Here is a 24,971-nt window from a genome sequence, read left to right as displayed (position 1 = left end):
AAAAATGCCTTCAATTTCTGATATTTTGCCTTTTCATTTGGGCCTCCCAATTGAAGCCCCGCCCATAGGGCGGGTACCGTTGCTAGTTCCTATAAAGTGGCAACGAACAGGAATTTTGTATTGTATCCTATACATAGCTATGACCTTTTCCCGATACACCTGAAACTCTGTCTACAGTTACTATTTGTTGGCTATACCGTCTGCTGCCCATCATCCATAAGTCCATCGCACTACTTTTTTCAAAACACGACCGTTCGCGGTAATAGACCAAGACAAGGCACCACTTTATATGAATTAGTAAACATCGGCAAAGGCATCATTCTAGTCCATGACCCGAGTTGTATGCAGGTCACCTCAAAGTGGTTTAACTAAATTTGAAATAAACAATTTAAAAAAGAGTTTGAAACAACGCAGCATTGACAAAATGGCCGGTAAATATTCAAAATAACTTAAAATCTTTTCTGGGGAGACTTTGCATTCCTGCTGTAAAAACATCATTTTGTTTTCATACTTTAAGTGAAGTGGAATAAAGTGTATACCACATATGGGTTCACTTTTCTGCCTCTCATGGATGTACAGGTCTGGCATTTCATGAAATATAGTGTGTAAACAAAGACGAGGCATAATATTGTCTTTTTAGGATTTGAAGTAAGCAAGGGGTTACCTTCCGCCCAAGGATCTGGTTTATAGCAGCACTCTCCTTGAGGGTACACTCAGCGATCACCTTCGCACGCATCTCTTTCATGAACAGCATGAATGCGTTCAGAGGTTTTTTAATGTGAGGTTTCTTCTCCTCCATCTCTTTCTTCGGCACTGACAAAGGCTTCCTGGACAAGAATGCATTACAGTTAGAATGTTTTGTAAAGCAATTTCAACAAAAATGACATCACCAAAACCATTTCAGAATTGAGGGGAAAATATAGAAGGAATCAAGGTATTACATATTGTAACGTTCGACAACTCATGCCAGAGTGCACACCAACTGACTTGAGTCTTGAGTCAAATCACAAAGCCAAAAAACAACAACAAAACCAGTAATAATAACAACATATTAATTGTTAGGGCAGAAATAAAAGTTACAAAAGGCTTTTTGGGACAAGATTGTTGCGTTTGTTTCCACTGAACAAATTTTTAAAGAGGGAGTTCCAAATTGAAGCTGCATTATTCTTGAAGGCCGAATCACAAAATTATTCCGGAGTTCCTGCCGAAACCACCTTTAGTTGAGTATCCAGCTATGTTGGAATGGCAAACCTTCCAAGATGAATTAAACCCCAGAAAAGTTTCTAGACAAGTTAGATACACCCCAGAGCACTGTAAAGCGCCTGGCCCTCTACTTATTAGCGACCAATCAGGCATCAGCAGTGGTGGGGCATATATTTTGGATGCTGTCAGTCTGTCCAGTGGAGCCTCTTCTCGAAAATTACAATCGATGCATTTCTTTCATATTCGGCAGATGTATGCAATAATACCTGGGCATGGCACGTCAAATTATTACATGCTTACATATATGCTTTCTGGAACCATTATTTATTTATCTACACTTTGCCATCTCTACAACTGACATAACACCGTTAATTATTTATTTACATATACACAATTTATCATCTCCAGTACCGTACCAACACACTGAATTATTTAGTTATTTGTATACCGTTTCATATCACCTCCACCGACACACAACTTTGAATTATTTATTTATCTATACCTCACCATCACCACTATGGACATACCACCTTGAATAATTTTATTATACACTGCCATCTTCACTGCTGAAACACCTTTTAATTATTTAATTTATACACTTTACCATCACTGACAGATACCTACGTCTTACCACCTTCAATCATTTATTTCTTCATATACACTTTATCATCTCAACTACTGACGTACAAATATTGAATTATTTATTTATACAACAGCAGTTGGACTACATGGGCGTTAGTGGGGGTGTAGGCGGCATGAAGGGTGTGGATGACAGTGTCGGTGCGGAGTGTGCTGCTCATCTTAGGTGGGGTGCGAAGTGGGTGGGTGATGGACTGTATATGATGGGTGCGAATATCAGTCTCGTTGCAGAGGGTATGGGTGGGAGCGTGTGTGACGGTGGGGTTGTGCAGTGTGCAGTTGGGAGTGCAGTGGGTGATGACAATGTTGAGGGCATTTAAAGAGAGGATGATGCTGAGGGCTTGCAATTGGAGCAGGTGGTGTTGGGTTGCTGCACATGCAGGTGGTGATGGGGGCGCAGCGGGTGCGTTGTGTTGCGGAACATGTGGGCACTCTTCTGTTTGTTAAATCAACATGGTGCCTGTATTTTCGTGCAGGCATATGACCGTATACTCTTATTGTATTAGTAGTTTATTAACGAGTCGTATTTGTGAACTGCTTTCACATTGTTAAGAAAGCCAACAGACTAGTGGGCGAGTGGCAGTAAAAAATGTTTTGCTTTTCTGGCATTACTCCACGGACCGGTGGTAAAGAATCTGTGGCCTAGAGGTATGCAAGCTCACCTCTGAGCCATCTAGCAACAACAACAATAACAACATGCATTTTAAGGCCATTTTTCCCTGCAAGAGCGGGGGTTAGCCTTGCGGTCCCCATGACAATCTTCTCCATTTTGCCCTATTTTCTGCATCTCCCCTTGTTAACCCCCTTGCCCGCATTTCTTCTTCCACCATCTTTAGCCAAGTCTTTCTCGGTCTTCCCCGTCCTCTACTTCCTTCTACATTCATTTCCATCACTCTTCTCAACCAGTCACTTTCATCCTTCCTCAACACATGACCAAACCATCTCAACCTGTTCCTCTTCACAGCATCAATCACAGGCTCTATTCCCATCATCTTTCGCAATTCATCATTTGTCTTCCTCTCTCTCAACGATACTCTGTACATCCACTGAACCATTCGCATTCCCACCCTTTCCAGCCTTCGTTGCTGCTCTACGTTCATTACCCATGTCTCGTTCCGAAAAATCATAACACTTCTCACACATGCAGCATACACCTTTCCCTTCAGCTTCAACGACACTCCCCTCCTCATCAGCACGCCACTCAGTTCCCGAAACTTCTTTCATGCACATCTCACTCCAGGAACCGTTGCCGAGTCTGATCCACCTTCTCCATTCAGCATGTCTCCGAGGTAGCAAAATGTTTTCACACCTTCCAGCTTCACGCCGTCTCCAAGATCCAACTCAACATTTCCTCCATCTGCAGCTCCCTCTGTGCACACCTTACATTTGAATGTAGCTGCCACACTGGTTAATGACCCTCTCAGACCACTACATTTTCGATGAACCCACTCAGCGCACATTGTACATTGAATGGAGTTCACTCCGACACCATTCCTGCACACAGCACAGGGCACTTCCCAGTTCTTTCCACCTCACCACATGCTTTACCACTTGCCATCACCTTCGTCTTTCCGATATTCACCTTCAGACCTTTTGTCTCCATACATTCCTTCCACTTGTTCATCTTTTCCTTCAGCTCTGAGCCATCTAGCCTGGGTTTGAATCTTGACCCAGGCTCAAACTGCCATCCCAGTGTTTAGCAGGCAGGAGGATTAATCAATGTGTGTGCTGTCCCACGGATGGACGTTAAACTGGGCATCCCGTCTGCCGGCATTATTTGTTGGATGTCAAAGATACCACAGTGTCCTTCGCAAAGAATAGGCGAGCTATCGCCGGCATTCCTGACCCAACCTACAGATGGCAATGCCTCAATGGCACAGCAACGCCCTCAGCCCATGATGCAATTTGCAGTCATGTACTGCATACGAAAATCATGTACTTTTTTTTTTTTTTTTTTTTTTTTACTGCATACGAAAGGAGACATCCTCCTCCTCTTCATCATCAACCCCTTCCTCTTCCTCTGCATCCACCACCACCCTTAACCTATTACACAACTCCTAGTCTTCTACTCCACAATAATCTACCTCTTAAATCACCACCACTCATAACCTATTCTCCTTCTCCTTTACCTCCCTTAGCCATAAGCCCTCCTCCTTTATCTTAAGTACCTTTAAATATGCTTCAATGAGGTCTGTTGGTTTTAATGCCTTCTCAATTACTACTCATTCTTTCAGGTTTATGTTTGTTGCATTAAAAGTGTGAAAAGGAAAGCAGATGTATATTGTTTAGTTGATACAAATTTACACCGATTACCATTTGAATAACATACTACGTTGAACAACATGTGAACATCTTTCGCATCCATAGTCCACATTTTGTGTAAAGCTGGAATTATTTCTCACTGAAGGTCGGTGCCATTGGAAACAGATGACGGCTCTTGTTTGATTGGAGGAGTGACGATGGCTGGATGAGGAATGCCTGTCGGTGGTAAGGTGTGATGATGAGGAACCATATGTGCAGGGTAACGGCCAGAAAGGAAACTGCAGGAGAGAAAAAGGAAAGGAACAAGAATGGGTTGTATAACAAGAATCAGAAAATATATCTCTGCAATATGGCTTACATATGCTTATGTGCAGGAAGGGTGTCGGAGTGAACTCCATTCAATGTACGGTGTGCGCTGAGTGGGTTCATCAAAGGTGTGGCAGTCTGAGAGGATCATTAACTGGCGTGGCAGCTACATTCAAATGTAAGTTGTGCACAGAGGGAGCTGCAGATGGAGGAAATGTTGAGTTGGATATTGGAGACGGCGTGAATCTGGAAGGTGTGAAAACATTTTGCTGCCTCGGAGACATGCTGAATGGAGAAGGTGGATCAGACTCGGAAACGGTTGCTAGAGTGAGATGTGCATGGAAGAAGTTTCGGGAACTGAGTGGCGTGCTGATGAGGAGGGGAGTGTCGTTGAGGCTGAAGGGAAGGGTGTATGCTGCATGTGTGAGAAGTGTTATGATTTATGGGAGCGAGACATGGGTCATGAATGTAGAGCAGCAACGAAGGTTGAAAAGGGTGGAAATGCGAATGGTTCGGTGGATGTGCGGAGTATCGTTGAGAGAGAGGAAGCCAAATGATGAATTGCGAAAGATGATGGGAATAGAGCCTGTGATTGATGCTGTGAAGAGGAACAGGTTGAGATGGTTTGGTCATGTGTTGAGGAAGGATGAAAGTGACTGGTTGAGAAGAGTGATGGAAATGAATGTAGAAGGAAGTAGAGGACGGGGAAGACCGAGAAAGACTTGGCTAAAGATGGTGGAAGAAGAAATGCGGGCGAGGGGGTTGACAAGGAGAGATGCAGAAAATAGGGCAAAATGGAGAAGATTGTCATGGGGACCGCAAGGCTAACCCCCGCTCTCGCAGGGAAAATGGCCTTAAAATGCATGTTGTTGTGTGTTGTTGTATGGCTTACGAAGAGTTTCAAAGCTTTGTTGAATCTGTGTTAGAAATCACTTGCATAGTAAGAACAAGGGAAACCACACAAAATAAATGTGCAATTGGACAACCTAATTGACCAAGTATTTGAGTCGAATACAAATGGAGATGGAAAGGTGCTGGCAAGCCAAAATTAGGAGCAAAAATATCAACCACTTGAATGGATTATTGAGCATATGCCATGTGGGCACAACAGTACAACACAGTGGAACAGTGTATATAGAATGCAAAAAACACAGTATCTGCCAGGATATAGCATTCATGACTGTGTAACAAACAGTGGCAAGTTATACTGTTGAAAGTTACATCTATCTCTCCTCCATAGTCCTCTGTGCACAGAGTAAGTGTGAGACTTAGGCAGAACTTTGGACAGCTGGCCTAAACAGAAAATACGTCCCATGGCAATCATAACATACATTTAGACACTGTTGGGGGACCAGACTGGCAAAGTACAAGGATCCTGATACAAACATCTAACCAAGCTAAGCGGCATTTCCTGGAAGAGTGGTATACACATCAACATGCTATGCTGGCAATTAAAACCATCATCTTTATGGTTGTCTGCGACTCAGTCATACAGCTAGGCTGAACAGACTGGAAGGATGTGCTCAAATGTGACAATAGGGTTATATAATGGAGATACAAAGAAGGAACAAAGGGGTTGGTGGAGAGATGTACACAAAAGACAGGAAGAAAATGGTGAGAGGTGAGGCAAAGCATCAAAGGAGGTGCTGTTATGCCATATCTCTGCATGTGGCTTATTGCAGATTGCCATTAAGCCTTGAATCATGCTGTGAGATGCTATCTAGGGGTCTAGCAATCTACTTCTGATTTCCTCTTCTTCTCTGGGAGTGCATTCTTTACCACTGGATCACTCGAATCCCGCACCATCATGAACTCCTGCACCCTCACCACCTTATACTCCTCGGTTATTGATGTCAAGGGAAACCGGAGTTTTCCACCCCGAGCATAAAAAGCAATATTCGTCAAACACCGTGGCACTCCCAATCACCTCCTCACAAACCCACTCAACAAAACCTCCATCCTCTCTACATACCCAATCACAATATCATAAACCATCAATGGCCACAATACTTGTGGCATCAATCCAAACTTCAAGCACCATTATCTTCAACTTACCTGGCAAATCACATCCATCCATCCTCTTCAAACCTCTCAGAAGCTTGCTCCTTACTTCCTCCACCCTTCCAATAGCATTTAACTCCACTGTATACCATCTTCCCAAACTCTTCACAGGCACCTCCGTCAATGATGGAACCACCTTCCCTCCCAGCTCAAACCTGTGAATGTTATCCACCACTCCTCGTCTCACCACCACACTCATCGACGTTCTTGCTTTAAGGCCCATCCTTGCCCACTGCATAAACTTTTCCAATCACCCCAGTACCTCTACTGCTGCATCAGTTGACTGCGTCAAGTCATCGGTGAATGCAAACATTGCTGGCAAACTCTGACCAGTGGCTAGCTCCACTTCTTTCCCATGTCCACTCACAGCATGTATCAGCAACTCCATAAACAAAATAGAGGAGATGGCACATCCCAGTGAGATCCCCACTTCCAACTTCTGCCATATACAACCTACAAAAGTGAGCCATAGTTACACGTCGGCCCTGCCTATGTTTTGTTTCTCTCCCCCTTTATACCATTACTTGATCTATCTCGACTGAGAGGCAAATAAACAGTTTGGGAAATTCTTTACAAGTGACTGTTCGATGTTTTATTGGTTCAGTGTGATGTTACCACTTGTATACTTATTTCTGGTTACTTCCGGATCTAGAAGAACCTAGTAATTGTGAGTAGTGTGTAGAGGGAGGAGCTTTTGGAAATGCTCTTGCTCTGATGGCAGATGAATGGTTAAGCAGTGGATGAAGAAAATCCAGGAAGTTATCAGTTGCTTTAACTATGTACAGGGTCGTGCTGGGGTGCACCACGTGTAACTCGTCAGCCCTGCAGCAGCAAATGTATTCCGTTCTGGAATGCGTAACATGCTGTTATGCTGACTCTTCTTAAAAATCGATCTGATCATGCCAAAACCGAAGGCAACATCCCGACGCTGGGATACCCAGTTTAAGAAAATGTGGAGTAACAACTGCATCCATCGTGGAAAGGGGAGAAATTTGCTTTCATTTTGACAACTTTGTACGACAGATTTTTCCATTTGCCACCGTGGGAACAATGATGCAGCAAGGCATCTCAGCCCACACACAGAATTTAAATGCAAAGGCTGTTTGAAAATGAAACCCTTTAGAATTACCCTTTATAACCCATTATAATTAAACACAGTGGGTTAGAGAGGTTTTTCTTCTTCATTTTTTTTACAGATGTGCAGATGGAAGAAAGATATAGACAAATATTGAAGCAGCTTCATCGCTTAAAAACCAGTTCCATAATGGGAATGGTTTAGGCAACAAAATAAACAAATTCCGTGATAAGTGCAGCCAGATGTTATATCAGGGATTTGTTATTGGGCACAACTTGCCAATTGTCATCAATGACCACTTCTCGAAGTTGGTTACCAGAATGTTTCAAGATAGTGACATTGCCAGAAACTATTCCTGTGGTTGCACCAAGGCAACACATCCGACATATGCAATTGCAGCGGATTCGACTGACAATGTCAAATGATAAGTGGACATGCAAAAGGCAATGTTTTCCTTAGCAACCTTTGGGAGCAGCTGACGAGGGCAGGTATTTCCCAGCACTCATTTCCCACGAGGATCCAACAACCTGCCTGATTACGTGATACCTTGACATGCCTGTCATTCCTTGAAAGCTCTAGGGATGCCATGTGCTTAGACTTTTGTTCAAACCAGGATGCCAATGCATCTGAGATACCAGCATTTGAGCAAGGCAAGCGGGTAGATGTATATACAGTCATGTGAAAAAGTAAGTACACCCCATGTAAAGTTTTGACTTTTTCAACTTTTTTAAACATACAGCTATTTGATCTTCATTTCAACAATATTGATAGATAAAGGTGATATAATATAACAAATATCATGAAACATTTACATTTTGTAGTCCATTGTATAATTTAAATAAACATAAATGCAAATTTTGCATGTGGAAAAAGTAAGTACACCCCTACATTTATCACTACTTCAAATACCTAAAATTAGAATCAGGTGCATCAGCTCAGGTGCAAATGATTAGAACATCGTTGGAGAAGATCTTGGAGGAACCTGTCTTATTTAAACCTCAGACATTTAGTTTGGTTTGCTCTTTGTTGTTGAAGTGTGCGGCGGGACCATGCCTAGATCAAAAGAGCTCTCTGAGGCCTTCAGAAAGAAGGTTATAGATGCCTACGAGTCTGGGAAGGGATTTAAAAAGATCTCCAAACAATTTGAAATCAATCATTCGACTGTCCGGAAGATCATCTACAAGTGGAGAAGATTCCAAGCAACTGCCAACTTGTTCAGGCCAGGCCGACCCAGCAAGTTCAGCCCGAGAGAAGACCGCAAGATGCTGAAAGAAGTCTCTAAGAACCCAGAATGTCATCACGGGACCTACTGGTAGCTCTTCCCACTGTTGATGTCAAAGTGCATGAGTCTACCATTAGAAAGAGGCTGCACAAATTTGATCTACATGGGAGGTGTGCCAGGAGGAAACCTTTGCTGTCCAGAAAGAGCATCAGGGCAAGACTAAAGTTTGCCAATGAACACCTAGGCAAAGACCAGCACTTCAAGAACAATGTGCTCTGGACAGATGAGTCAAAGGTAGAGCTATTTGGCCACAGTACCAGAAGACATGTTTGGCGAAAACCAAAGACAGCATTTGACCACAAGAACCTGATACCAAAAGTAAAGCATGGTGGTGGAAATATTATGGTTTGGGGCAGCTTTGCTGCATCATGGCCTGTGCAGCTCACCATCATATAATCCACTATGAATTCTTCATTGTACCAGAGGGTGCTTGAGGATAATGTGAGGCCATCTGTCCGAAAGTTGAAGCTCAACCGAAGGTGGACCTTGCAACATAACAATGACCCTAAACATACCATTAAATCCACCAAGGAATGGCTGAAAAGAAAGAAATGGAGGGTTCTGCAATAGCCAAGTCAAAGCCCAGATCTAAATCCCATCGAGATGTTGTGGGGGGATTTGAAACGAGCTGTGCATGCAAGAAACCCGTCAAACATCGCACAGGTGAAATAATTCTGCATGGAGTGGTGGGCAAAAATTTCTCCCAGTCGATGTCAGAGACTGGTAAACAGTTATAAGGAACGCCTACTTGAGGTTGTTTCTGCCAAAGGGGGCAATGCCACCTATTAGAGTCAAGGGTGTACTTACTTTTTCCACATGCGAAATTTGCATTTATGTTTATTTAAATTATACAATGGACTACAAAATGTAAATATACCACCGTTTAGAGGCCATTTTTCCCCGCAAAGCGGGAGTTGGCCTTTTCGGGGACCGTGGTTGTTGTTGTTTTTGGGTCCCCTTTTTGAAGCAATATTTTACGGCCGGATGCCCTTCCTGCCGCCAACCCTGTTTGTCGCCTTTGTTACGATAAACAGGTAATGTAAATGTTTCATGATATTTGTTTTATTATATCACCTTTATCTATCAATATTGTTTAAATGAAGATCAAATAGCTGTATGTTGAAATATGCTGAAAAAGTCAAAACCTTACATGGGGTGTACTTACTTTTTCACGTGACTGTATACTGGAGAACTATGAGATAGCTACGAGAATCTACCACAGATCAACGAGTCTATGCAAGGATCTCCTCACTGGTCAAGCATGTACTGCTGATTCCACACAGCAACGTATACTGCAACTAATATGTGAGAAGGGGAAGATGAGCCATGGTGTGCAAAATCATGAGTGACATGAGGAGCCATTTAGGAAGGGGAAAATAAGGCCATGCCTGTGCCAGTGTGTACCAGGACTGTCCTGGCATCAGGAACACTTTGTCTAGCTTGTTCACCACCAATATCAATATCTTCCCGAAGGCTGGTACATCGTGTCTAACTTGGAAACTGCCCAATGAGCTGAAATTCGAATTCAGTTGTTTTGTTGCTTAGAATGAGTGATATGGCATTATTTCAAACTTCTTAAACAATATTTCCCAAGTGTACCTGGGAGGGGGCTTGAGGGAGTCCCTGGACCCCCGATTTTGGGGAGTCCCTGGACACTTTAATTGCAGTGATGTGTCTTCGGCATACAGTGTCTACCTCCTTCTCGACAGGAAATGTTGGTACGTATGGTAGAATTGTAGATAAATAGTTTGAGACCACTTAAACATGAGAATAAATTATGGAAAAGTACATACACAATATCATGTACACACTAACAGGACAAAAAGGTACGGAAACAGGTATAAAAAGCATCTTTAAATGCAAAAACATGTCGGGATAGCAATGTCGAAAAGGATGCAAACATGGTAGAGATGCTAGCAGAAAAATATTCAAGATCCATCCCTACATCTTGTTTCACACCAAATTAAAGTGAAAAATGAAAAATCAATCTCGCTATTCACAGTACGTATTGTCATGTCAGACGGGCCATTAACATGGACCGACTGAGCCAGGAGTACAAGACCTCCAATGAAGGCCCGAAACAGTGATCAAATTTACTGCATTCAATTAACCCAGATATTACCCAAAGTTCACCAAAACAAAGCCGAACATCAGTAAAAGGCAAAAAGGTGGGAAGAAGCTTCTTGTGATGGGTGATGGGGAAGATTTGGAGGGGAGGAGTGAGTTTGGATTTTAGAAAGTGTTGTACGATTAATGGGAAACGAACATTTATTGCAAAATGAGTTTCTTGTGACCTTCAAGTCAGAGATACGTTTAAGGATGCTGGAGGGGGTGTGGGGGGGGGGGGGTGGAGTGCTGGTGAGATTAGGGAATGTAGAAAGGAGGAACTGAAAAAAGATGGAATTTTTTTTTGGAATGACTAGATTTGGTGAGTAAGTCGAAAGCAACCTTTTAAAGAAGAAGAAAAAAGTGTTATGATATACGACAGAATACAGCACTTCAGGGGAAAGTTAAACATTTTAATATTGAACAGTGAAAACTATCTGGGGGAATGGGGTGAAAATGGGGGTGAAATGGGGGTCAAACACGTGGTCGAAGAACGAACGAACGAAAAGTAGAAAGAAGGAAATGTTTTTGTTTTTGTTTTGAGTTAAGATTTGAAACAAGGAAGTATGGGATGAAAAGACTGGGAAAAACTGAGAGAACGAAAGTAGAAGGACCACAATCGACCACTGAGAGAAAACAAAGCCTCAAGGTTGGAAGCTTAAAGAACTAGGCCGCAAATTACGCGGCAAGAAATACTCGACTATTTTATACAGGTATGAAAGATTAAGACCGAGAATCTTCCTCGGGACACACTATAGGTACACACGTAAGATAAATACAGTTTCGACAAAAATACAATTATGAACAATTACTTAACTTTGAGCGTGCGTGGAGAGCATGGACAGCTTCGAAAAGCCGTGACCTCCCCAGCAAGATCTCGCGAGATCTCCCAATCTTTGGGAGATCTTTGCATCATATCTTTGCATCATAGTACACACTTGTAGCAAGTTTGGACAAAATTCCCGAAACAGTTCACATCACATGTTATTGCGGAAACGAAAATCTGCTATGTACCGCTGGACGGCCAACCCAAAAACAATGCCTTTGTCTGCACTTTATAAAAGCCAACGTACTAGCAAGAATCCCACCTGGGCATGGAGGCATTCACAAGCGTTGGGTAGGATGCACGGAAGCCTCCGGTAGCCAGCGGGTACATTGGCTGTCCCTGCCTGGGGAATAATCACAGTAAGGAAAAGAGGAATGCATCGCTGTAATAACAGGGCAAATAAGCAGAACATTTCAAAATAGGAAAACATTGGAAGGAAATAAAGCAGGACGAGAGGATTAAACGATATACCTATGTATTCATAAAGATTATTGTACTATTTGGGGAAAGGCACAACGGGATCAAAAGGCCTACTGTTTTTTTTATCTCTCGTCCGTGAGGGTACTTGTATGTCCAAAAAAAGGAGATAGTAATGTTTCTTATAATTGAGTGCGTTTTGTGCATAATTTTTAAGCGATGAAGCCGCTTCAATATTCGGCTATGTCTATCCGTCTACCAAAAATGAAGAAGAAGAATCTTTCTAAACCACCGTGTTTAATTCTAACGGGTTCTAAAGGGTAATTCGAAGGGGGTTTAAAGGGTAATTCTAAGGTGTTCTAAAGGGTAATTCTAATTGGTTCAAAAGGGTAATTCAAAGGGGTTTAAAGGGTAATTCCAAATGGTTCTAAAGAGTAATTCTAAATGGTTCCAAAAGGCAATTCCAATGGGTTTCGTTCGTTTCTAGGCCTTGCCTATTTCATATTTAAAATGCCAAATTGAACGGCTTCCTTCAGACACATGTGCAATTTTTATTACTATAAAGGTAAGAAGTGAACACGAACATAGTTCGGCCTAAAATTAGAATCTCTGTGTTAAAAACGGCCAATGTCCACTTTGAACATTGCAAACCGAGATGACGAGGCCTTTTGAGCATTACTTACTTCAAACCTTGAACTATCTAGTTGCAGTCCATTGCAGCATGAAGGCCGAGCTCGAGGTGAGGATGTTTTTTTGTTTGGCAGATTTGCCATACTTGTCAAGTGGTGGTTGGGAGAGTGAGCAGCCATGGGAAATTGAACCGACACCACATTCATTCGACCAAATAACCAGCTCATTTGAACATCACTCCATTGGAAAAATGGTGAACAATGCAATCAAATGAATAATTAGTGACCAATTTGACAAGTGCCTTTTAAAGTCAAATTTTCGTTATCCCAAATAGGCAAAGGGGCATGTTCATTAGGATTCACTGAAGTTTAGCAATTGTCTGAATAATGAAAAGGCAAAGCCATACACTCGCAATCTCGCTCACACACGTCTTATGGGATAATATACACGTGCTAGAACATATTGAGAACATTCAACAGAACTTTTAGTGAGTGACCAATTGTGACATGACAACTGAGTAACACCTCGGTATAAACAAACAACTAAAGGAAAAAGACCTGATCTGGTAAAGCACACAGAGAAACAAAAATTAAACTAGAACGGCACCCGGAAGAGGGCATACCTGCGCCAGGATGAACAGTTTACATTTTGTATAGGCCTGATCTGGATCCGGACCTTAACCAAAATCGAATCAGCTTGTTATTGTCACACACCCAACCTGTCCACCAAGCTTTGTCCGATTCCGTCTTTAACCTCTTTGACATATACTATATATCGTTTTTTGACCCATCTCTCAATGGTGAAGAATCAATTTTAAAACTCTCGTATCCAAATCGACACCAAAATTGAACCAACGTGTCCGTGTCACACATCCAATCTGTCCACCAAGATTCGTCCGAATCCGTCCATAAGATATCGTGCTCACAGACAGACAGATAGACAAACAGACAGGGGTGAAAACATAACCTCCATCAATCATCGGTGTGGACATAATAATACAACAAACTCAAGCCAAAACAGAGCTTCTCCACCAAGTAAATCTTCATCCAGACAGGCAAAGCATGACAATTTGGCTCGAGCTGGATTCTTCTTCCTCTGGTAAGTGTCAAGTCTGTAATTTGTATGTGTGCATCGAGTGTCAGCGACAATACACCATGTTTTATTCCCGAGTATCAATACGGCTTGGTTTCAATATCAATATGATGCGTCATCTCTTGAGATCATGATTCATGTTTTACAACTCCCACTTTTACTTGTGAATACCAATTCAAAATCTGGGAAGGAGAAGTGTGTCCATATTGGTTGACAATCGAGAGGCATTACAACTTCCAAGTAGTGTCAATTCAGGAAGAATGTGCCAGCTGATTGTGGTCATCATCGAGCCCTTGACGGCAGAGTGCGGCCGCCTATATGTTGAGTACTTACCACCTTGAGTGTACAATGTGGACGTAACCAGTCTTTTCTGGATGAAAATTTCTACTGAGGCATCCCTGCCCCGGGAAGAAGCTTCTGCACTTGGATGTTAGATCATCCAAAGAGCACTTTATCAACAACACTGCAGAAGCAGACAAGCTCAAGCTCGTTGTAGGGAAAGCGCAATGCCTCCAGGCAAGTAATAAAAAGAGAAAAACCAACATTACTCATCTCCTGGTTCTATGGTACCACAAGAGCAAAGCTCGGCCTTTGAAGAGTAATTTTGATCACGTTTTGCTTTGGACGTTACAGTTCTAAAAATAATTTGAATAGGTATCAGGAAGGTTCATGAAACAGTGGCAGTCAGCTTTTACGTCGTGCTGTACTACATTGTGATATCCCATGATAAGAAGGCTTCCTGGTTATTCTTGCTGTTTGAAAAATAAGTGTAGCTGGGGGGGGGGGGGGGGGGGGGGGTGCTCCACTTTATTAAATCCCATGCCGTAAAAAGGTCTTGTACCTGTTAGCACAATGCTCTGGGCAGTTACCTATTGGTAACATGATATATATTGTAATAAATGCCCATTCTTGTGAAAGTGCATTCATATTTCCTAATTTATATAATTTCATAAAAATTAATTAAACAATTTCACGGATTAATTTATATGTTTAGGATTCAAGCATTGGTCTCATGTTATATTTCAGAATTCATAGATTATGAAAGGTATGAAAAGTGAATGCCGATGTAATGCCAAAAAATAATCAGTGGTAGGCTGCTTGCAACCGCATGGGATTCCGGAAGGCCCTTCTCATACCACTAGGTTGTACCATTGGTGCCATCGAGAACGCTCTTCATTTGTATGAAATGTTCCCTGAAGCCCCTCGCCTCCTCTTTATTTCAAACTGGGCCAGTCATCTGTGACACACCCATCCTACATATTCTCATCTCGTTGGCTTTTCACCCAGGGGGGGCACTCTTAGTTTTTGGGATTGACCCTGTGGTTTTAATGAAATTTGAATAAATGAATAAACAAGAAAGGCGTCGTGCAGAGCACGATACTTGCAAACAACACTCCTCACCCCTGAAAAAAAGTTTCCATGGATACATCAACTTGTCCATTTGATTGAGATTAAAATTAACGATCTTAATCAAGGCTCAGGTCAATCGGATGAAGATCGACGATTTTTCAAATGAAAATTGGTGATTTTAGAAGTTTCACCTTGAGTTGACCTTTGACCTTTTGAACTAAAAAAATTAGTTTATTTCCCAATTCAGTGAGGCAATATGCAATTGCTTTTTAATTTTCAAATAAATTGGGTGAAAATTGATGCTTTTCCAGATGAAAATTGATGATTTTACGAGTTTTACCATGAGTTGACATTTTGAAGTTTTACCTTGAGTTGACATTTGACCTTTTGACCTCAAAATAGATGGTTTCCCAATTCAGTGACTTGATTTGCAAATCCTCTTCAACATTCAAGTCGATTACATGAAAAATGATGATTTCAGATAATTGACCTCAAGGTGACCTTTGACCTCAAAATAAATAGGCTTCTCAGTTGCGGTACTACCTCTACAACTTGATAAAGTTTTATGATGATCAGTTTAGAATTGTGACCTCTATGTGAGTGACAAACAAACAAACACAGACAGACAGGATAAAAAAGTCAACTGACCAATATACTTGCAAAATCGAAGATTTTGCAAGTAATATAGTTTTAAATTCTAAACAAATGCACTGTACATTCGTTCAGAGACAACAGATGTAAATGTCTGTGAAGTGTGCCGAATAATGATGGAAGGGAACATGCGAGTAGGCAGTGGTTTACCAGCCCAGGTGAGGAAGCTGGCCCATGGCTCCAGGTGAAAGTGGGTAGTACTGAGTGATGTCAGGTGTGTGCGTTGCACGAGGCAGACCTGCAGGGATGGATCATTTTGAGAGATTATATTATAGTGCTCCAACGTCATAATTTTTTTTAAAGTAAGGTAAGTAGGTCAAAGTAATCAGTTAATTGTGGCAAGGGTGAGTTGCATGGTCTGCTCCCACTGCACACAGATTGATGGTCTTGCTGTTTTTCTATTACATCATTTCTGATCTCACCCCACCTCACTATGTCTGTCCCAAAGATAACCATACCGCATTCGCTCACCTCGATGTCCAAACCTTGTTAACCTCCTCAATTTCAGACTGACAACCTTCACTCTTCTTTGCCACCCCCTCCCTAAGTCCATCCAATCATGTCCTTCTTTCTACTCCTTTCAATTGGCAATCCATGTTCCAATTATTTAATTGGCAATTTAATTGGCAATCCTTATTCCAATTCCCATTTTTTTCTGATTGGCTCTAATAACATGTCCACCAGCATAATTTACATTTTTTCCTGTTTGTCAGGACTGCGTACATGTTCCTTGTCTACTCAGCCCACCCGTTTCCCTTGTGCTGTCTGCATATCCCAACTTATGCTGCTTGTGTGTTCGTTTCTTCCCAGTTCTGCATCCTCCTCTGTATGTCAATGTCCTCTCCCCTATCCATGTGTCGTGTTACCTTCTGTTTTTGGTTCTTCCATAAGCCTCACACTCCATACAAAAAATGTCTGGAAATTGTCACTAGGGTGTTCAACATACCCGTTTTGAGGTCCAGTTCTGTGGGGAGTGGTGGGGGTGGTGTTCCTGGTACAAAACGCTCACTCCCATAAGCCAAAATAGGAGCCAAAGGATGCATGTGATGAGGTGACTGGACCACAGGAACCTTGTTAGACTGAGGGTATAGGGAGGAGGTGTGGAGGAGAGGGGAGGGGTGGTATGAAATGCCAGTTCATCCATTGGTGTAGGTTTCAAAGAATGAGAAAAAAGACGATTTATTAAATCGAAAGTAGATATTTGTTTCGCCAACTAGAAAATGAACAGGTATATCTAGCAAGATAATGAACACAATCATGAATACAAGAGAAATAAGTAACATATGACCCTTAAAGGCCATTTGTACATTACAGCGCCTTCAGAAAGTATTCACACCCCTTGACTTTATTCACATTTTGTTGTGTTACAGCCTGAATTTACAATGGATTAAATTGAGTTTCTTTTTTGACCCTGATCTACACATAATACCCCATAATGTCAAATGTCAATTTAACAAACAAACTAATAAAAATGAGAAGCTGAAATGTCTTTAGTCAGACTTTTTTAGTGAAATGTCTTTAGTGAAATGTCCTTTCTTTTTATAAGTATTCAACCCCTTTGCTATGATGCTCAGGTGCATCCAATTTCCTTTGATCATCCTTGAAATGTCTCTACAACTTGATTTGAGTCCACATGTGACCAATTCAATTGATTGGACGTGATTTGCAAATAAACACACCTTTCTATATAAGGTCCCACAGTTGACAGTGCATGTCAGACCAGAAAATCCACCATTAAGTTCAAGGAACTATCCGTAGAACTCCGAGATGGAATTGTGAGGAGGCATAGATCTGGGGAACGGTATGAAACAATTTCTAGAGTGTTGAAAGTTCATAAGAGCACAGTTAGCTCCATCATTAGGAAATGAAAATAATATGGAACTACCCAGACTATTCCTGGAGCTGGCCGTCTGACCAAACTGAGCACCCTGGAAAGAAGGACCTTGGTCAGGTAGATGACCACGAACCCAATGACCACTGTGACAGAACTCGAGTTCCTTGGCTGAGATGGGACAACCTGTCAGAAGGAAAACAGTTTCTGCAACACTTCACAAATCTCGGCATTTTGGGAGAGTGGCCAGACAAAAGCCACTCCTGCGAAAAAGGCACATGATGACAGCATGACTGGAGTTTTAAAAAAGGCTCGTGAAAGACTCAAAGAGCACGAGGCAAAATATTCTGTGGTCTGATGAGATGAAAAGTGAACTCTTTGGCCTGAATACAAAGCGCTATGTGTGGCAGAAACCGAGCACAGCTCATCACCCATCTAACACCATCCCTACCGTGAAGCATGGTAGGCAGCATCATGCTATGGGGATGCTTTTCAGCAGCAGGGACTGGGAGACATGTAAAGATAGAAGGAACAATGAATGGAGCCAAATACAGGCAAATATTTGAGGAGAACCTACTTCAGAGTGCAAAAGACCTTGGACTGCAGTGAATATTTATGTTCCAACAGGACAATGACCCCAGGCATACAGCCAAAGCAACACTGGAATAGCTTCAGAATAAGAAGGGAAAGTCCTTGAGTGATCCAGCCAAAGCCCAGAATTGAATCCCATTGAGAATCTGTGGAAAGACTTGAAGATTGCTGTTCACTGACGCTCCCCATTCAACTTAACAAAGCTTGAGCAAATCTGCACGGAAGAATGGGCAAAACTCCCCAAATCTAGATGTGTAAAGCTGATACAGACATACCCAAGAAGACTCAAAGCTGTAATCACTGCCAAAGGCACTTCTGCAAAGTATTGACTCAGGGTGCTGAATACTTATGTAAATTAGATATTTCTGTATTTTATTTTCAATATATTTGTAAAAATTTCTAAAAACAATTTTCGCTTTCATTAAGGGTTATTTTGTGTAGTTTGGTGACAAAACAATTAAATTTAATCCATTTTAAATTCAGGTTGTAACAACAAAATGTGAAAAAGTCAAGGGGTGCGAATACTTTCTGAAGGCACTGTATATCTTTAAACTGAAGGCACGTATATGGATAACTAGAACAGCACTTGGTATAGTGCCTTCAGAAAGGTACCTGCCTCCGCCAGGGTGAACAGTTTAAGTTTTGTATCCCACTGATAGGCCGGATCTGCATCCAGACCTTAACCAAAATCGAATCGGCCTCGTTTTATCATAATCCATCCACAACTTTTTGAGATATCATGCTATATCGGTTTCCCACCCCCCTCCACCCCTTCAATCTCTCAATATTGAAGAATCACGTAAAATAATTAAAAACATCTCGTATCCGGATCCAGATTCGGATCTTCACCAAAACTGAATCATTTCGGGCAAACCTCTCCAGCAAATTTCATCTGAATCCGTCCACAACTTATTGAGATACCCTATTCACAGACAGACAGACAAACAGACAGGGATGAAAAACATATCCTCTGCCCACCTTAGGTGGCAAAGATAAAATCAGTACCTCCCCTAACACTCTTTCTTTCCATACATATGATGTTGATGGAACCTCAACTAACTATCTTTGATTCTTGCATTACCTCTACTGTATAAATGATAGTAATTAACATTATATTACATTCTATAATAACATTATATTACAAACACATCACCAAGAAAATCATGATTGCTTTCACAAGCTGTCTGGTTAATTTAGGTTCAATCTTCTTTCGGGATATCTCTGACTAGAAACTACCAGTAGGGGGTGCTGGATTGTTTATAATACTTCGGTTGAAGGTATAATTTGGATGCAAATCCTCCTTTCGTGAAACAAGATGTGATTTGTAGTGAGATATAGGGGGATTGGCCAAACGACCCCACTTATTTCTATATTTAATTATATAACTTGGTAATCATCCTGGGTATTTTTATAATTAACTCAATAACTATGAATACCTATTTAATGGCCAGTATGAACCCAGAGGTTTGGGGCCAATCGTTCAAGAACTGTCTGGCCAGGTATGACATTCACATGAAGCCTTGGGCAGGACTTTGGCGTTGTTGTGGTAATAACTCGCCTACTCTGTGAATGTCACAGTGGGATCTTTAATGTCCAACTAATACTAGTACACAGGACGTGCGGCTTGTCGTCCAACCAAGGGTGGCACACTTTTTGAGTATTGGTTGATTGCACAGCACTTCTGCGTCGTCTGTTGTTTAGAATGTAGTCAATCGGGTTTATATGTTGTCCATGTGTACCGTCTACGATTGGGTTGTTTGAACCATGTGTTTGCAATTATGAGATCATTCTCCACACAGAACCCCAGCATTCAATTCCTTCATTTCGGATACTAAGTCCGAGCTTTGATGCAATCCCTGGTGCTCTTGCTTCTCCAATTTTTGCATTCCAGCCTCCCAAAATAATTAAAACATCTCCATTCGGCACCTGTTCTGCCAGTTCCTGCAACTTTCCATAAAACTGCTCCACATTTTCTTAAACTGCTGCAGAAGTTGGAGTATATAACTGAATGATGGTGGTGTTCACTGAATCTCCTTTCAACCTCACTGATATGAACCTACCGTTGACAGGGTTATATCCCAGTACTGACTTTGCCACTTTGACATCTCCAATAATGCTACTGTATATTATAATGATCAGGTTGAAACTGCACCAAACTAGTCCATCAAATCCAATTATCCCCAAAATTTCAGTTATTGGTCTCTCCATCTCTCTCTTTATTTGGTGTGGGAGTTTCTGTTTTCACCCCCGTTTGTCTGTGAGCAGGACAACTCAAAAGGTTATGGACGGATTCAGACGAAACGTGGTGGACACGTTTGGTGTGTGGCAAAGACGAATCGATTCCATTTTGGTAAAGATATGAATCTGGATCCGAGAATTTTTAAAGTGATTCTTCACCATTGAGAGATCGGGCCAAAAACAATATGTAGCATGATATTTCAAAAAGTTGTGGACGGATGATGACAAAACTAGGTAGATCAATTGGCAGGTGACAAGAACAAGTCAATTCGATTTTGGTTAAGGTGTGGTGCATGGATGTAGATCTGGCCTATCAGTAGCATACAAAACAAACTGTTCAGTCTGGTGGAGGTATGCTCTCTACCGAATGCCGTTCTTGTTATATGTAATTTTCCCTGATTCCTTGACATTACATTCCATGTTTTTTTTTCCATTTTGTGAACGTCTGAGAAGTTCAGAGCTCGACATTCAGTTCTGGTGACCTCAGCGACTGGATTTCCTTGCAATTTGATCCAGCCCCATCATAATGGCCAGTCCTACTAATCAGAACACTTTGCACTTCCCCAGTAGCCATTTGGTTGCTTTCAAACCGAAGGGTGGAGGACTAGGAGGGTGGAGGACTGGGAGGGGGGGGGGGGGGGGGGGGGGTCTTCATCTGGCACCATAGCTTTATTTCTTAGATTTATAATCTCAATTCTTTTTCTTGAAATGTATGGAAGTGGTTTGTCATTGACTTCTTCCTGGCAGTGCCTATACTAGACGAGTGATCCTAATCATTGTTCCCCATAAGACAATCCTCTGCCTATAGCATGTAGGCCATGTAGCCATTACTGGCAATATGTGTAAGCTGCCTGCATGGCCATCGAGAACATGCTCCCATGGCCTCACATAGCCCTGATCGAGAGGCCAAAATGGGGTAGAACATCTTGCTCAAGTTTGCCCCATGGGTTATCGAATGCAAAGGCCACCTCTTTAAGAAGGATTTCCACCTTTACCCCATTAAATCTTGAGTCTTTGGTTGCAAAACCTGAACTACAAGGATGTGGTGGATTTGGATTCAGAGTTGCCTTCTCCTAGATGAGCTGCCTACCGCGGCTAATGAGCCCCATCTGTCCAAAGCAACTGGTTTTAAGGTGCCAGTGATTTGCCTTTCACCTCTACACCTGTTGGTGAAGACAACCCCACCACAAGAAGGCTGGTGCGAGGCGAGACTGTCAGAAACTGTTTGAGACGCTGAGCCATTGGAGTATTTTACACACCTTGAGAGCTTATCCTCAATGTCACTGCATGGCATAACAGTCCACTATGATATTTGGAGAACAAAGTCACCAAAATGTAGAAAATTCTCCTTGTTCTCCATGGAATTCTCCATCTCAGTCTTCCCATAATTTCTAACAATTACTGCCCACAAACAGTGCATATAAATGCATTTTGCAGGAAGGCCCTCAATATTTAGTTTGGTTGCTCTGTCGGGCAGCGAGGAACCCCTCCTGCTTGAGGATCGATATGTCCACTTAAAATGAGTTTTGTGTGCATTTTCAATCTTTAAAGATGAGATTTATTTGAATTTAAATTCACTACCACCACAACTCACATGACCATTTGACTGGCGAGCCTTCTTACATAAGATTGTGAAGTTGCACTTCCAATCATATGTATTGAGTCATATCAGGAAGAATACAGAGAAGAATACATCCTGCAAGTCATTAATTGTGGTTATCAGGAAGAAAAATATTTTTGCAAACTGAGAAAAACAATGTGTATGTCTCAAATAAGTTGACAACAGGAATTAATAGTGGTTATAGTGTACACATGGAATAGTGCAAGTGGTTGAACCACTGATTCCTGCCAGAGGGAGGGATATTGAGCGTGGGAAACGATGCCAATTCTGAAAACAAGTCCTCTGCCAGAGGGAGCATGTATTACTGTAGTGCAAAAATCACCAGTAGAAATACAATGAAGCTTTTCAAATTTACCTGTAGATAATTACTTTTTATTTAAATATTTAAATAACTTTTAAAGCATATTCGCAAAAAAATATATGTATAAACAAGAAGACGTCATGCGGAGCATTATACTTGCAAAATCCACCCCTACCCTCCCCCCCCACCCCCCCCCCCAAAGATTGCCATTGATCCATCAAATTATTCATTTCATCAAGATTAAAATTGACGATCTTGATCAAAGCTCAGGTCAATAGGATGAAAATTGATGATTTTTCAGATGAAAATTGATGATTTTAGAAGTTTGACCTTGAGTGATCTTTGACCTTTTGAGCTGAAAAATAGTTGGGTTACCAATTTAGTGACTCAGTATGTAAATGCTGTTCAATTTTCAAGTCAATCGGATGAAAAATGGCGACTTTAGAAAGTTGACCTCCAGATGACCTTTGACCTCAAAATCATAGGCTTCTCACTTGTGACGACCTGCACAACTTGGTGAAGCTTCATGACGATCGGTTTAGAATTGTGACCTGTAAGCGAGTGACAAACAGACAAACAAACAGACAAACAAACGCAACCAACCAATATACTTGAAAAATCTTCGATTTTGCAAGTAATAAATGAAAAGCATCTTAAGTACGAAGAAAAGCATCTTAAGTACCAAGGCATATTCCGTGCAGCATGCACATGCAGTAAGACACTCACTTGCAGCATGGGAAACATCTGGCACATGACCTGAGCCAGTGGAAAATCGAATCGTCAAAATGAACACCCAATGAGGCAATTTTGAGAAGTCAAATAACACTTTTAGATATCACTCTGGTTAAGATTAATTTCAATGTATTTACTGAACAGCATTTCCATTTGAGTGTACTGCATTTAGTTGTTCTTTCACTTGGCTGGTACAAATGCAGGTGGTGGATAAAGTTGGGGATTCTTCTAATACCACATGAAGAGAGGATTCCCCGATGACCATGCAATAACAAGGGGCGCAATTCGCCCTGGTTGTATTGTTTAGATGTTCTCACCTGATGGGTACATTGTACTCCATTGTGCGTATTGATCATGTTGTTTTGTTCGGTCAGAATGAAGGTGAGGTGCTGAGTACTGGCATTTCTACTTGGGGAATCCCCTATGACAATGCGTGCAAGATCATATTGTCCTGGCTGTACCATTCACAAATGGAATTGCCGCAAGTACATCATTGAGCTGTGTCATTCCGCATATTCAATGCATTTGCTTCAGATTTTCTGATGGCAGAGATCCCATGTGCCACGTCTTTGTGCGAGCAAAATGCGAGCAAATATCACATTCCTTGTGTACTCGCAACCACTGGATTGCTTGTATATGAAAAAAACAACTACAAAATAGAATTTGACACAAATGTGCCTTTGGACAGGACTTCACCCACATTAGACGTAAACCCACTGTTAAGTTTGATCTCAATTAAAGGTCAAATTAAAAATTAAAGGTCACATGAGAGAGTGAGAGAGATAACAGAGAGGTCAGGTATTAGAGACCATCAAATGCTTCTAACAAATTATGGTCTGCAAAATGATTTTCAAAGGACAACTTTTGATCTTTACTTTCTCAACAATCCTCTCGAAGAAGTTCTGTCATTCAAGCTTTTGGGTTTCACTATCTGCCATGGTCTTTCCTGGACAAGCCATATTTCCATGCTGGCCTCCAAAGCCAGTCGCTGACTGTGCATCCTCCGTCGTGTGAAGTCCTTTTGTCCCTCCTTGGTACTACTGAGCTGCTCGCCACCTACAAAGCTTTCATCCACAGCTTGATGGAATACTGCTCTCCCCTCTGGGCTGGTGCTCCTGCCTCACACTGAGCTCGGCTTCACGCTGTAGAAACCAAAGCTTTTACAATCATTGGAATCTCCCGCAATGAAGCTGATTCTGAGGGCCTTTCTCCCTCTCACCGCATGCACGTAGGTGGTCTTTCTAGAGACTCCTCTCCGACCTTGCTCCCCCTGCTCTGTCTGTGTTCTGTCCCCCAAATATTCCTACAGGTCGCACAAGATCTGCCAGCAACCCTCTTATGGTTAAACCGCCAAAATCAAGACTCTCTGCTCACCTTCACTCCTTCATTCCTCTTTTCTCCCGCCTCTGGAACAAACTCCCTCACTCTCTTCAATCCAACTCCTCCCTCCAGGTCTTTAAAACGGCTGTTCACCACCATCTCTTATCTTCCCCCATCCAAAACCTTTATCTTTTCTACCCCCGTTAATCCACCCCAAATCCACCTCCTTCAAATTCCTAGTTTTCTTTCCTGAAAGCCCCTGTAGTGTCCATCTTGTTTATCCTGTGTATCCCACCGCAGCCCCCTCTCTTCCACAGATCTCTTGATGTCCCTGTTCCCTACTGGTTCTTTCCTCTCTCTCTCCCTCCCTCTTGTCTCCCGCTCCCTTTATTACATGTTCTATGTGTTAGCTCTCATACGAGCCTTGACTAAGTATA

General features: G+C 41.9%; 1 protein-coding gene across 15 annotated transcripts in view; it reads right to left on the bottom strand.

Moving 5' to 3' along the window:
• LOC137424762 (transcription factor 7-like 2) overlaps positions 1-24,971 on the bottom strand; it is a 384,171-nt gene that overhangs the window by 94,141 nt on the left and 265,059 nt on the right. For 14 of the 15 annotated variants that reach the window (XM_068112547.2, XM_068112536.2, XM_068112539.2 and 11 more), the window contains 5 exons: positions 16,847-16,979; positions 16,051-16,138; positions 12,023-12,103; positions 4,245-4,382; positions 665-827 (listed from right to left, as the gene is read on the bottom strand). In XM_068112547.2, coding sequence (XP_067968648.1) covers positions 665-827; positions 4,245-4,382; positions 12,023-12,103; positions 16,051-16,138; positions 16,847-16,979 — 603 coding nt within the window. The remainder of the gene's footprint in view (positions 1-664; positions 828-4,244; positions 4,383-12,022; positions 12,104-16,050; positions 16,139-16,846; positions 16,980-24,971) is intronic. The other variant, XM_078775895.1, reaches the window with a different exon arrangement.

This window comes from Myxine glutinosa, chromosome 4 (assembly GCF_964187855.1).
Source record: "Myxine glutinosa chromosome 4, kmMyxGlut1.1, whole genome shotgun sequence".
NCBI lineage: Eukaryota > Metazoa > Chordata > Myxini > Myxiniformes > Myxinidae > Myxine > Myxine glutinosa.
This window is presented reverse-complemented; position numbering and strand designations above follow the sequence as displayed.